The 15,464-nt window shown below is 43.4% G+C and overlaps 1 protein-coding gene across 2 annotated transcripts in view; it reads right to left on the reverse strand.

The window, feature by feature from the left end:
• Window positions 1-11,981: 11,981 nt before the first annotated feature.
• Window positions 11,982-15,464, reverse strand: part of LOC138800992 (caspase-8-like) — a 28,520-nt gene continuing 25,037 nt past the window's right edge. Inside the window, exons 8-10 of one of the 2 annotated variants that reach the window (XM_069983334.1) lie at window positions 14,438-14,921; window positions 12,904-12,980; window positions 12,706-12,815 (exon numbers count right to left, since the gene is read on the reverse strand). In XM_069983334.1, coding sequence (XP_069839435.1) covers window positions 12,802-12,815; window positions 12,904-12,980; window positions 14,438-14,921 — 575 coding nt within the window. In that variant the 3' untranslated portion in view covers window positions 12,706-12,801. Of the gene's footprint in view, window positions 12,816-12,903; window positions 12,981-14,437; window positions 14,922-15,464 lie in introns of both variants that reach the window. The other variant, XM_069983333.1, reaches the window with a different exon arrangement.

Genomic DNA, 15,464 nt, shown 5'->3' on the forward strand with positions numbered 1-15,464 from the left:
TGGGGGGGGAATAACTAGGCTACCAGGGACATGACTGATGGGGGGGGGACAACTAGGCTACCAGGGACATGACTGATGGGGGGGACAACTAGGCTACCAGAGACATGACTGATGGGGGGGGAATAACTAGGCTACCAGGGACATGCCTGATGGGGGTTAACTAGGCTACCAGGGACATGACTTGGGGGTTAACTAGACTACAAGGGGCATCACTGGGGGTTAACTACAATAGCAGGGGGACTAGGGGAACAATACTTTGCCTTGTCCTGGGTGCTGCAAACCCCCGCTACTAACTGCCGCGCACGGTATGCGGCCCTCGAATGATTTTATTAATGCCCGACCGGCCCTCGACATGGAAAAGGTTCCCCACCCCTGCACTAAAGCTATACAGTACATGCAGAGACTAAAACAATCCATATATGACCTATAGCTATGATTTCCTATAGCAGGGCAAATGGGGGTAAGGTTTGTGGCATGGATGTTGTGCAGCATCCGGAGGACCACTAAGAGTCCTTTCTTTTTTCTTCTGAATTTAAACAGAGGCAGAATATGTATATGTATAGAGCAATAGCATCTTGTATATATGTTTTACACAATGCTGTGAGATTCACCGTGAACAACCCAAGCTCACTAGGGTTGCACAATGAGTTGGATTTCACTGGCAGGGCCTAATTTACTGCAGAACAGACATGCTGGCAGAGACAGTCCAGCCTTACACACGGTAACAAGACTTAGGGTATGCATGGAGGGTGGGTGTGTTATGGAAAATTAAAATTAAAGTAATATTGAAGTAATTTAACCTCTTAATGACCACCGATTTACACCCTTTTTATGGCGGTGATTAATAGTCCTTATTGAGGTTCGCCTAGAATAAGGGATTGTGGGAGCCAGACTGACAGCTGGGTCCTTGCTTTATCTATCAACAATGGAGAAACCTTTGTTCCTGATGGATTAACTCTTATCAAGCTATGGTCAAATCATGACCTTGACCTGTAAAGAGTATACAATGTAGTATACTTACCATTGGCTTCTGGATGACAAGGTTTTTGGTCTGATGCATGGACAGGTACATTGCGTGACAGCACATTGCTGACACGTGGCTCAAAAGTGGCTGTAATACAGTGCACTAGCGCGTGGCCCCGCTCTGAACACCTCCTGGGGACATATGACGTACCGGTACGTCATATATCCTTAAGAGGTTAATGTAAATGTTAAGGGCATTGAGTTTCCGATTACCTAGGACCACCTTGTGAAACTGTTCCCACGGGCCCACCAATAAAAACTAGTGAGAGTCGACTGCTATAAAACACATTGTTATAAATGTGTTTTAGCTATTAATTTATTTGCACACTTGGAATGGAATACAATAATTTCTACCCCTGCAATCTGGTATACCAGAATGAGCTAATTTTCTGTTGGCTTCATTTCTAGCACAATATGAAGGAATTGTAGCAAGGATTCTAGATTCATTATGGAGCTACATATGGTTCACTGGATGGTTTTGTTATCATTGCCAACTTGCAGTAATTGACTATTGCACAGCCCAATATTAAGTAGCAAGCAAGCGCTGACCTGTTAGGTTCAGGCTGTATTAATTGCAGAAAATCAGGAGAAATTGGAAGAAAGAAAAGGGATTACAATATAGTGCTTTTTAAAGCACTATAATAATAAGAAACCCGTAATGACCTAACGTATACATCTAGTATTGCATGTTGTCAATACCAGTCATAAAAGATGGTTTATATTAAACTGGTGAGACTGGTTTATATGAGGAATACAATACAATGACTCAAACACTATGTTTTAAACATGTTGCCCAACATATGTTCTTTTTTCCAAAAAGACCAAATTTCAGCAATCTAGAAAAACTGGATATGGTAATACATATGACTACAAATTCATTGATTTAAAAAAAAAATATAATACATGGAAATAGAATGAAAACTTATTTAATATTATTTTAAAAAAATAATTTAGGTATTTCAATGAATATTTATTCTCAGTGACACTGACAGAACAAAAAAGAAGGGAGGAAAGCAGAAAGCCATTAAAGGCAGATTTAACATAACAGTTATATACTTTTAAGAGTACTCCAGTGAACACTGACAGTCTGACACAGTGCTCTCTCCTACAGGGCTACTGCTCTAGACAGTTCCTGACATAGAGGTGGCAGCAAAGAGCACTGGAAAGGACTGGAAAGAATACATCACTTCTTGCAAGACATACAGCAGCTGATAAGTACTGCACTTGAAGTTGTTGTTTTGGTTTTTTTTTAACTAGAATCATATACAAATCAGTATAATGTTCTGATACCAGTTGATTAAAAATTTTTTTTCCTGGAGTACCCCTTCACCTCATTTGGCCCAGATGAATCAATCTATGTTAAAAAAAAAAAAAAAAAAAAAGTGGTGTGTAAGCTCCTTTCTCAGTTAAATTATTAGGGTAAATTTTTCATTTAGAGAACAATCTCTCTGAAGGTCCTATCCGCTATTGTGGGCGGCATCTGTGAAGAAAACAGTGCTGCCTGCCCTGCCTGCCCCGTCCCCCCCCTATGTTTCACCCGACACCACATGGACCATAAAAAGTTATGTTCTGTTTTGTGTAGTCATGTTATGCCACTCTATGTTAAATGCGAGATATGCTGGAAGACCTATGTCTTATGGTGCGTTTACACAGACAGATTTATCTGACAGATCTTTGAAGCCAAAACCAGGAACAGACTATAAACAAAGAACAGGTCATAAAGGAAAGACTGGGATCTATCCTCTTTTCAAATCCATCCATGGCTTTGGCTTCCAAAATCTGTCAGATAAATCTTTCTGTGTAAACGCACCAATACTCTTCTATGTGCTAGTGACTACTACCTGTTATGCATGTACTGTTATTATGCAAGTCCCAGTTATATGTTTGTATTAAAACTAAATAAAAAGAAAGTTGATAAAAAAAAAAGTGGTGTAATTTGCATAGTAACCAATCACAGCTCAGGTTTCATTTTACCCGAGCTTGTTAAGATACGAAAGCTGAGGTGGAATTGGTTACTATGGTGTAAGAGAGGCATGGTTTGGGAGCACAGATATCTGCCACTGAAGAGGTTAAACTGTGTCTGGTAAGCCCTGGGTGTGTCTCTGGTAACCAAGGGGTTAACCCAGACACAGGTAAAGCAGGATTGATAGCCTGGTTGTCTGTGTTGGCCATAGCTAACATAGACAGATTGTAAAAATACGTACTGGGACCTGCTTTTTCTGGAGTGAGTGAGGTTGGCAGTGGGACGCTCACTCCACCCGGGCTTCGGTCCTGGGCTTCCATAGCCCACAGCTGGGGGTCATCAGGACCTTAAAAAGAAGCTCACTGCAGTGCTGAGTGTGGCCATACCTGGAGAACTGTCTGCTGGAATACTGAAGGTATTGCATGGGCCACACCAGTCTTTGTTATTTGTACCCGTGGGCTGGATAGCTGGTCCCACATATAGTCAGGGATCGGTTATGTACTAGTAAGTGCTCAGCCGAGCAGGGTTTATTTGTGTTTAAGCCTTTGTTAAGGTTTGCTTTGTGTTTTAACGCTAAGTGTGAAATAAAAACACTTAAATTGGACGTTACCCTGTCTGTGTCCCTGCTTACTGCACTGCTACCTAGGATCGACCAGAGCTATTCCCCACATATGGGTAAACCAGTTTTTGTTTCACACAGACTAACATATCTGGGCCTATATATAAACCACATACTATGACAAATATGACATCTATGCACATAGAATAATTGTATTTACATATGCAAAATATAAATAGCTATACTATTGGTGCCCATCCCAGGACACTCAGCAACCAATACTGCTTTTTAAATATAAACCCTGAGTGAGCCACATAACCAAATAGATTTTGTATAAATCTGTAAATATAAGCCTTAGCAAATGTTGGCTTTTAGTTTCCAGAAACATCTTTACTTTTTACCAGCCACACCATAATGCAGCGGTATGAAGTATTGCTGATAGGTGATATCACATAATAATATTAAAGGTAATCTGTCAACAGTTTACATCAAGACTGCTGACAGATTCCCTTTAACCCCTTAAGGACAGAGCCTGAAATGGCCTTAAGGACCGGAGCAAATTTTATGAATTTGACCAGTGTCACTTTATTCATTAATAACTTCGGGATGCTTTTACCTATCCGGCTGATTCTGAGATTGTTTTCTCGTGACATATTGTACTTCACATTTCTTGTAAATTGGAGTCGATACTTATAACGAATCTTTATGAAAAAACCCAAAATAGCGTGAAAAATTGTGAAAAAATGCATTTTTCCAACTTTAAAACTTTTCTGCTTATACAGAAAATGGTTATACCACATAAATTATATATTAAATAGCATTAGCAACATGTCTACTTTATGTTGGCGGCATTTATTAAACTATATTTCATTTTTTTTAGACAATAGGAAGCTTAAAACATTAGCAGCAAATTTCCAAATTTTCAGTAAAATTTCAAAATCAGATATTTTTAGGGAACTGTTCAGGTTTAAAGTGTATTTGAGGGGACTGTGTGTTAGAAAGCCTCACGAAGCACCCCATTTCAGAAACTGCACCCCCTAAACTCTGCAAAAGCACATCCAGAAAGTTTTTTAACCCTTTAGGGGAGTCACAGAAATAAAAGCTAAGTGTGTAAGAAATTTGAAAATTTTAATTTTCTGTGCAGAGATTTTATTGTAATCCAATATTTTTCATAATTATAAACCTATTACCAGAGAAATGCACCCCAATAATTATTGCCCCATTTCTGCAGTTTATAGAAATACCCCATATGTGGCCCTATTGCGCTATTTGACGCAACCACAAGCCTCAGATATAAGGGAGCGCCTAGTGAATTTCAATGGCTCCGTTATTTTTGGTCATTTTTGACTGTACCACTTCAGGTTGGCAGAGGCTCTGGGGTGCCAAAACCTAAAAAACACCCCTAAAGGGACACCATTTAGAAAACTACACCCCTCAAGGAATGTAACAAGGGGTGCGGTGAGCATCTGGACCCCACAGGTGCTTCACAGATTTTCCAAACAATATGGCTTGAAAAAAGACTAAAGTATTTTTTACACTAAAATGTTGTTCTAGCCTTCAATTTTTCATTTTCACAAAGGGATAAAAGGAAAAAAAAAACACAAAACATGTAGCGCAGTTTCTCCCGAGTACGGAAATACCCCACATGTGGACATAAAGTGCCAAGCGGGCGCAGGACGAGCCTCCAAAGGGAAGGAGCGCCAATTGGCTTTTGGAAGCTGGATTTCACTGGAATGGATTTCAAGGGCCATGTCGCATTTACAGAGCCCTCGTGCTGCCAAGACACTGGAAACCCCCCACAAGTGACCCCATTCTGGAAACTACACCCCTCAAGGAATCTAACAAGGGGTGCAGTGAGCATATGGACCCCACTGGTGACGGGCACAAATGTGGAAAAATGTGACGTGAAAGTGAAAATTTTCATTTTTTCACTTTCATGGCACAAATGTGCCCGTCATCCAGGGGTCCATATCCTCACTGCACCCCTTGTTAGATTCCTTGAGGGGTGTAGTTTCCAGAATGGGGTCACTTGTGGGGGGTTTACAGTGTTTTGGCAGCACAAGGGCTCTGTAAATGCGACATGGCGTTCATCATCCATTCTAGCCAAATCCAACCTCTAAAATCCAAATGGCGCTCCTTCCCTTCGGAGGCTTGCCCTGCACCCACATGGCGCTTTATGTCCACATGTGGGGTATTTACGGACTCGGGGGAAATTGCTCTACACATTTTGTGTGTTTTTTTCTCTTTTAACCCCTTGTGAAAATGATAAATTCAAGGCTAGACCAACATTATAGTGTAAAAAATTTAATATTTCATTTTCACGCCACATTGTTCCACATTTGTGCCCGTCACCAGTGGGGTCCATATGCTCACTACACCCCTTGTTACATTCCTTGAGGGGTGTAGTTTCCATAATAGGGTCACTTGTGGGGGGTTTAACTGTCTTGGCAACACAGGGGCCTTTTGAATGCAACATGGCCCCTCGAAATCCATTCCATCCAAATCCAGCCTTCAAAAACCAAATGGCGCACCTTCCCTTTGGAGGCTTACCCTGCACCCGCATGGCGCTTTATGTCCACATGTGGGGTATTTCCGTACTCAGGGGAAATTGCTCTACACATTGTGTTTTTTTTAATCTTTTAACCCCTTGTGAAAATGAAAAAATCAAGACAAGATCAATGATTTAGAGTAAAAATTTTAAAAAATTACACTAAATGTTGGTCTAGCCTTGATTTTTTTCCATTTCCACAAGGGGTTAAAAAAGAAAATGAACACAAAACGTGTAGGGTAGTTTCCCCTGAGTACGAAAATACCCCACATGTGGACATAATTTGCCATATGGGCACAGGGCAAGCCACCAAAGGGACAGAGCGCCATTTAGAGGCTGGAATGGGGGATGGAGGCCATGTCGCAATTACAAAGCTCCTGTGCTGCCAGAACAGTAGAAACCCCCGACAAGTGACCCAATTCTGGAAACTACACCCCATAAGGAATCTAACAAGGGGTGCAGTGAGCATATGGACCCCACTAGTGATGGGCACATGTGTAGGACATGTGCCGTGAAAATAAAAAATACCATTTTTTTCATTTTCACGTCCCAAATGTGGCCGTCACCAGGGGGCCATATACCCGCTGCCCCACTTGTTAGATTCCTTATGGGGTGTAGTTTCCAGAATGGGGTCACTTGTGGGGGGTTTCTACTGTCCTGGCCGCACAGAGGCTTTGTAATTGCATCATGGTATCCTCTAATGGGAATGGCAGCCATACCTATTTAGCTGGGGAAAAGGGACAATTCTAATTAATTTGGGGGTATTAGGCCAATTATTACTTTATAAGGTTGGAAATGACAGGTGTCCATCAAATTCAACCTGTGTTGATCCAGAGGAAGGCAAAAAACCCCTCGTGAGGCAGACGACAGTAGCCTCATCACAGGGGAAAAATTCCTTCCCGACTCCATAATGGCGATCAGAACAATCCCTGGACCAACGTGACCCCTGAAATAGGAATAAGGGACAGAATTTAGATAATGTAGAACCCCAATGACGTGTGGTGCGCCTTGGAGCGATCCAGTATGCAGAGGCCGGGGTGATCAGGACAGGTGTCACACTGGTAAATGGTGTCCTTCCTGATCCCCCTGTTACTCCACACTCTGCACTTCTTCTGGGGTCTCCTGTTCTCCAGTGTGGGGGACGTCACCTGGAAAATGTTGTCCTGGTGCGATACGGGGTCCTTCATATCCAGAAGCGCTGGGTCCGCTCCATGGCTGCTAAATATTAGGGCTCTATTACTACTTCTGATATGTTCGGATCGTGCCGCAAGCTACAGTAGCTCGGGCAGCGAGGGACCGGAAGAGGGGGTGCTGGTATAAAGGTTATCCCCGTACAGGTGGTGACCTTTATCCAGCAGTGGGATGATCAGTTCCCGGACGATCTTCCCACTTGTTCCGAGGATGGGGGGGGGGGCATCTGGGGCTGGATTCGAGTGTCCCTTCCTTCATACACTCTAAGGGTACGTGCACACTGCGGAATCGCGAAGGATAACCCTTTGTGCATTCCGCAGTTGGCACCCGCCGGCGGACTGATGCAGGCGCACGTCTCCGTCCGTGTCGTAGACTCCATTCTATGCACGGGCGGATTCCGCTCTGCGTCCAACGTGTTGATGGAATGACGGATAATGGAATCCGCCTGTGCATAGGATAGAGTCTATGACACAGGCGGAGACGCGCCCCTGCATCAGTCCGCCGGCGGGTGCCAGCTGCGGAATGCACAAAGGGTTATCCTTCGCCATTCCGCAGTGTGCACGTACCCTAAATCTGTAAGTGTACCCTGAGGTACTCTCACAGAGTTTGTAGAATTTCACGCCATACCGTCATCTCTTATTGGGACGGTACTGGCGGAAAAGACGTGTCTGGGGGGCAGCGTACGCTACGCTACTCCCAGACACGTCACTGGATGATGAGGAGGATGAGGATAAATGGAGGAAAGAAGGATCCCCCCAATTCATCCTCACTGGCTGTTTCGGTGTCGGAGGCAATAATAATGTATGCGTCCGACACCGAAAACACCCTGGGGGCCATCTTTATATGGGGATTGGTATATGGGGTATGTAGTGGTGTAGTGTAAAACTTTATTCAATGTAGTGTGGTGTAATGTAGTGTTTTTTTACGTGTTTTTTACAGTAAGTATACAAAAAAAACCTACGCCAAAAATGGTGTTGCTGATGAATGCCGCACTTATGTTCGGCACTTATCAGCAGACCGTGGCAGTAGGATATAAAAAAAAAACACCCTACGCCAAAAAGGAGGAGTTGCTGATTAGCAGCGCACTTTCGTGCGATGCTAAACAACACTCAGCGGCGATAGGGTGCGGAAAATAGAAAAAAAAAAAATTGGGAAAAAAAATTTTTTTTTTACTACATTCTGAACATCCCTGTAGTGGCTGATACGTGTATTACACTTATCAGCCGCTAGGGGGCAGCAGAGCGCAAGATCCGAAAATAGACGACGCTGGAGCCGGAAAAATACGAAAATAGACGACGCTGGAGCCGGAAAGAGACGATCGGGACTCACGGAAGAAGCCGAAGTCCCGACAAGAGGAAGTGGACGCCGGGAACCCGGAAGACGCCGATCAGGACCCCGGGACAGGTGAGTAATGTACAAATACCTGCTCCGGACCCCTCAGCTACCTAGCTGAGGGGTCCGGAGCAGGTATTTATTACTTGTGGGGACTTTGATCGCCGTGAACGGCCGGCCGGCTGGCCGGCCGTTCACGGCGATCGGGACGGTGGTACCGTGACCACCATTACTTTTTACAGTAATGGCGGTCGGTGCCGTCCTCGGACAGCACCGACCGCCATTTTTTTCCGGGTCATCGGGCCACCGATGGCCCGGAAAGGTTCCGATCGCCGCTATGGGCTTATCAGCCAATAGCGGCGATCGTCGGCATGGGGGGGGTTAACAACCCTCCATGCCGACAGGGAGAGATGGCCTGCTATGTATTATAGCAGGCTATCTCCCCCGATCGGGACCCGGCTGGCCGCGGCGCCCGTTTAAAGGGATGACGTACCGGCACGTCATGGGTCCTTAAGTGACAGTGATCCATGACGTGCCGGTACGTCATGGGTCCTTAAGAGGTTAAAGGGGTTATCCAGCGCTACAAAAACATAGCCACTTTCCCCCTCTCTGTCTCCAGATTGGGTGGAGTTTCAAACTCAGTTCCATTGAAGTAAATGGAGCTTAAAGCGACACTGTACCCACAATCTGACCCCCCCCACACACACTAAACCACTTGTACCTTCCAAGATCTGTCCTGTGGTCCGTTCAGCAGGTGATGCAGTAATTGTCCTAAAAAACTACTTTTAAACTTGAAGCCTGTGCCAAACGGGAGTATCTGTGCCCTAACTTTGCACCACCCCTCCATCCCTCTTCATCATTAGGAATGCCACTGGAACATTTTCAACATGCTGAACATTGCACAGGTGCTTAACTATCCAGCCCATGTGCCAGGCTGACACATGTGGGGAATAGGAGGCAATCTGCCTGGAGCATTCCTAATGATGAAGAGGATGGGAGGGGTGGTGCAAAGTTAGGGCACAGATACTCCCGTTTGGCACGGGCTGCAAGTTTAAAATTGTTTTTAGGACAATAACTGCATTACCTGCCGAAAGGACCGCAGGAAAGATCTTGGATTAAAAGCAGCTATCTGAAGGTAGAAGTAGTTTGGGGGGGTCAGATTGTGGGTACAGAGTCACTTTAATTGCAAACCACACCTGAACTGGAGACAAGAGAGGGGGAAAAGTGGCCATGTTTTTGTAGCGCTAGATAACCCCTTTAATATTGTGTGACTACCCAAATAGCCATAGACAGTTCTGATCCTAAAGAGACTGGATCTTCTCCTTTCATGCACCAAGATCCCAGTAATGAAAGCCTGTACTCCCTCCCCTTTTAGGGGCCTATTCCACGGAGCGATAATCGGCCGAATCGGCCTGATTCGGCCGATTATCGCTCCGTGGAATAGAGACAATGATCAGCCAATGATCGTGTCATCAGCTGATTATTTATTTAGGCGTAAACCTAAAACCATCGGGCACCCACCGTGCATCGCTATGTGGAATAGCAGTGCGCGGCCGGCGACGGACGATTCCAAAAACAGCATACTTTACCCAACCATGCTGCAGGGCTTCTCCTGCGCTCCTTCTCCCGGTCCCGCGAGCAGCAGCAGCTGCGGAGCGGCCTGTCTGAGCTGACAGACTGCTCAGCAAATCACTGCCCAGGATCGCTGCAGCCATTTATTGGCTGTCAGTTTAGACAGGCCGCTCCCAAGCTGCTGCTGCGTGCGGGACCGGGAGGAAAAAGGAGCGCAGGAGAAGCCCTGCAGCATGGTTAGGTAAAGTATGCTGTTTAAACAAGGGCTGCAAGGACATTGGTAACGATGTCCCTGCAGCCCTCGCTAAACGATCATCTGGTTGTGGAATAGGCCCTGTAAACGAGCACCGTTCTAGCAGATCGCTGCTCGTTTACATTAATGATTGGGCCCCCATTGGCCCGTGGAATAGGACCCTTAGGGTTGTCAGCAGTCCTGATAGTATAACTTTTATGTCTGATTCCCTTTAAATTTGTTTAATAAGTTTGTTTAGTATTCAGTAAAACTAACTGGTGCTTATTTATGTACATGAAGCAACAGGAAGTGCAGTCATATCAGGAGTAACTTAACTGAACTAATTTCTCAGAAGCTACTGTAGCATGAGACAAAAGTTAATAATTTCATATAAAAGTGAATTTGCTTCAAATTTTCCAAATATTTCAAACTCATTTGAATCCAAGTAATTCATAGCTGGCGCTATGGTTCCTATGGCAGTAGTTTCGCCCCTGCATAATGGTCAGTTTACACAAAGCGATAATTCGCCCAATCGATCGTTTAACGATTTTAAACCATTCCTGGTTTTGGCTTCCAAAATCTGTCAGATAAATCTGCCTGTGTAAATGCACCATAAGACGAATAAATCGTTAGAAAAATCATTAGAAAATTTGTTAGGAAAATCGTTATTGCAATTGTTTTTAAGATCACTTAAGCCCAACTCACACATAGGCTGAATCTTTGAAGGACTGTTTACACTAAGCGATCTGGGAATTTTTAGCGAACGACCACGACGATTTGAGAACCTGTTGATAGATCAAAATGAAGGGTTTTTCGCTCATTGCTTGATCGTTTGCTGTGTTTACACAATACGATCGTTATTGTGAAAATTCGATTGATAATCGTTCAGTGTAAACGCACCATAAGGCTATGTTCACACTACGTACATTTCAGGCAGTATTTGGTCCTCAAGTCAGGTCCTCATAGCAACCAAAACCAGGAGTGGATTGAAAACACAGAAAGGTTATGTTCACACAATGGTGAAATTGAGTGGATGGCCGCCATATAACGGTAAATAACTGCCATTATTTCAATATAACAGCCGTTGTTTTAAAATAACAGCAAATATTTGCCATTAAATGACGGCCATCCACTCAATTACAACATTATGTGAACATAGCCTTTCTGTGTTTTCAATCCACTCCTGGTTTTGGTTGCTATACAGCCTCAAAAATACAGCCCTTAAATATACATAGTGTGAACCCAGCCTTAGCCTTTATTCTTGCACACACTGCCTAGAACCAACAATGACTACAGACAACAGTCTACACAGACTTAACAATTCATATGATAAAGAGGCATTGCAATGTCACGGAATGTCTCTTCAACTTTGACAGCTGCATCTAAATACCTAATTAGCGGGCACGGCGATCAGACCGAACTCAGCACCCAGGATCATGGCGGTTCAGAGCGGGGTCACCGCGCGGCCCCGCTATGAACTCCCCTAGAGACGCCAGGACGTATATTTCAGAGTTAAAGCATGATAAATAAAAAAATAAACAATTATTTGTGAATTGCAAACTTTATTTCACATCCCCTGTTAATTTAGATCATGAAAGTTGAGTGAAAACAAACTTATTATTCCCAAGGGTCCCAGCCAACCATCTTAATAAAGACTTTCTCTTGAAATGGGGTTTGCACTTTTGGTTTTCCATGATTCCATATTCATATTGTCAGATGCCAGATTAAAGAACTGTTACCCTATTTATTAAAGGGGTTGACCACTTTATATTAAAATAGTTTATTGTACAGTATTAGTAAGTGTACTCACTGCACTTACTGACAGCAGCTCCCTGTGTACCTCATAGAGCTTACACCAGACTCTCCTCTTCCAAGTTGTGCTGTCGTATTCTGTGGTAAGTCTTTCCATAAGATGGCTGACATGGAAGAGCATGTGACCATGCCCCGCCCCCTGTGTCCTCCATAGGAATATACAGGCTCAGTGGTGGACACTGGGAAGGCGGGACATGGTCACATGCTCATCCAGTCAGCCATCTGATGGACAGACTCACCACCGAGCAAGACAGCACAGCCTGGAAAAGGAGAGTCTGGTTTTAACTCTGTGATGTATGCAGGGAACTACTGTCAGTATATACAGTGCATACAGTTTCTAATACTGTACACAGAATAATTTTATTATAAAGTGACCAATCCCTTTAAGGAATGTTTTACATGAGATCCTCAGCTTGCTTGTTGTCCATTGGATGGGAGTGGTAAAATCAGTTTTTTACGTAATGTAGATTCATGTTTTGGCATCTGCTTCACAGTTACCGCTTTACCATTTTGCTTCATTGGTAAATCTTCTTCTGCTACCTTGTCTTGCACCTTTGTAAGAATGTCTGTCAAATTTGTTTGGCTTAAAAGTAAAGAAAACATTTACAGATTAATTTACAGAAATATTACAAATTAATTAATAAATCTATAGTTATTATAAAATAACTAACATTGATGTCCTGCATTTACATAGGAAAAACGAATTTTCCCGGACATCCTGCGGCAGCACCAAATGGGGAAATCCTCTCTATGGTAGAAGACATGTTAGTACTAGCAATAGACAAGTAACTTATTATATGTTTAGCAATCCACATGTAAAGATACTAGGGAGAAAAAAAAGATGCTTTCATTTCTTCTGCTTTCTGCATGAGACATGTAATCATTTTGTTTGGGAGTTCTGTATACACTTGACCCTGTCCCTCCGATCTCTTGATGGTGGATAGACTCTGTATACAAGTGTACACTTACCCTTCAGTTTCTGAGATGGATATCAATAGCCATATGCTGTGCCTGTGACTGGCTTTCCTAGTTATGGGGTGCACACTGTCTAGTCATGGGATTACAGTGACGTCTGAGGCTTCCTCCATGGCAAGTTAGTTAACCTACTGCTGATGCAATGCAGCCAAGCAACTGAAAGCTCTGCAGGAAGTATCCGCGCTCTCTAGGCGATGCACCAATTTTTTTCCTTATGGGCTAGCTTATTTGCATAATCTTCTTTTACAAATGCCTAGCCAGAAAAGCCGAAGCATGGAGTATGTAGCTCATGTCCCGTTAACAAAAGACTGCTGGAGATGTGTGTGCTGGATACCTGTTGATCTAATTCCTGTGGCAGAATTTTGCACAAGTGGGAAAATATGCACAAAATATTCAATTTATTTAATTTAATATCCAGCCCACATGCTGATGAATGTATATGGCTAAAACCAATGGGTAAGCTTTAGAGCTTTCATAGGCCCAATATATGAGGCAATCTATTCATCGAACGCCTAAAGAGAAAACCTCCACTGCTCCGACACAGACTGCATGAGAAGAGGGCCTAGACAGCACTGGAGTGAAGGAAAGGAGGCTTACAGGGGAGTCTAATTGTAACACTAGGGGCGAGCATCCTGGTGGTGGGGGGTTAACTGCAATACTAGGGTCATCCTGGAAGGGGGGGATTGAGGTTGCAATACTTTGCCTTGCCTTGTGCTGACAAGCCCTGCTATGTTACTAGCTAGCAGTGGCATAAGTCTTCCGGGCCCTGTTACTGCTCAAGCACCCAGGAAGAATAAGTAGGCGGTGCAGAAGAAGCCAGTATTATTCTATTTATCATAGAAAAAGGCAGCAATCCCTATGTAGTCTCATCCTGCAGTCACACTCAGTGGCATATGCAGAAAAGAGAGGTCCCTATGGCAAAGATTAAAATGGGCTCCACATTGTGGTGACAGGGTTTTGTTACCCCTTGTCTGTTCTGCACAGTTTGTCACCACCCAGTGGCATAAGGGATGGGCCCAAGTAAGGCATAGCTTACCAATCCAAATACAGCGTAACAAAAAGTAGGGGGCAGATGGAAGTGAGTGTGACTGCAAGACCAATGTAACCAGGGATCTGCTTTTTCATCTCAATGATTTAGAGCAATGAATACGAATTAATCAAAATGATTTCTTTTTGTTCCTAGTTTCTGTTGAAAATGTTGAAACAATATAGGACAAGATTTATACTTACAAAAATTGATGATTCTGTAGGACTGTGCATAGAGTCTGAATATACACAGAGCCAGTTACAGTACTCCTTAAAGATACATAATCTTCAACACAGGCAAAAGCTGTTAAGAAATCTGCAGTGACTGGAAGAGTTTTGGCATCCCCTACATACATGGCTGTGTTGTTGTCACTGGCATAAGTGACACCTGGATCGAATTTATCTCCTTGGCATGCTTGAATGAAGAACACTTTGGGTTTTCCGACTAGTGATGGGCACTTCAGACCATTAAAGCAGTTAGTTATGTCCTTTACTGGCACTTCTTCCCAATCTGTACCAAACACAATCCCTTTCTCCCCATGACTGAGGACAAAACATATAAAGCTGTCATAGTCATTGTGACACTTATCTGCATAATACTTCATAATCTTTAGAATTCCTTCTCCAGTAAGATCTTTGTGGCGTATTACTCCATAATTTCGTGATTTAAAAACTTTCTCTATCGCATCTGTAAGGAAAGATGGAAACAAAAGGCAAAAAAAAGTGAAAAAACTGTTTTCAATGTTGTACAGTATACTTGCTTATTCTCATATTATGTCTTCTTAACTAACCCCTGTGTATGTTACCCCATAGGGGTGAACTGAGCAGATGGAGAGAGTTCAGTAAGAACCCACTTTTAATAGTTATATTCAGTAGTATGTTCTTTACTTTGGAAGACTACTAAAGAAAAATGATACAGACTCACATTGATGTCAACAGCAGTATAATGAAAAGAAAATTAACCAGTGGTTTCTCAAACAAAATTATGGCCTTCTGATTCTAAATGGTTCTGATACACTTCACAACTATTTTAAATAGGTTCCCACTTAATAGGTGATAAATGTGTTGTCAATTTAGGCCCCACCATTGGGACCCTTACATAGCATTAGAACAGGATTCTCGGTGAGGAGGATTTTGAGGCAGTCAATCATCTGCTCGGCCATCTTAATAAATCCCAAAGGGGGGGTGTGGCCTGCTGCCGGAGGGAGAGTACGTCTGCCCGCGGCGTTCC

Source organism: Dendropsophus ebraccatus, chromosome 9 (genome assembly GCF_027789765.1).
Source record: "Dendropsophus ebraccatus isolate aDenEbr1 chromosome 9, aDenEbr1.pat, whole genome shotgun sequence".
Classification (NCBI taxonomy): domain Eukaryota; kingdom Metazoa; phylum Chordata; class Amphibia; order Anura; family Hylidae; genus Dendropsophus; species Dendropsophus ebraccatus.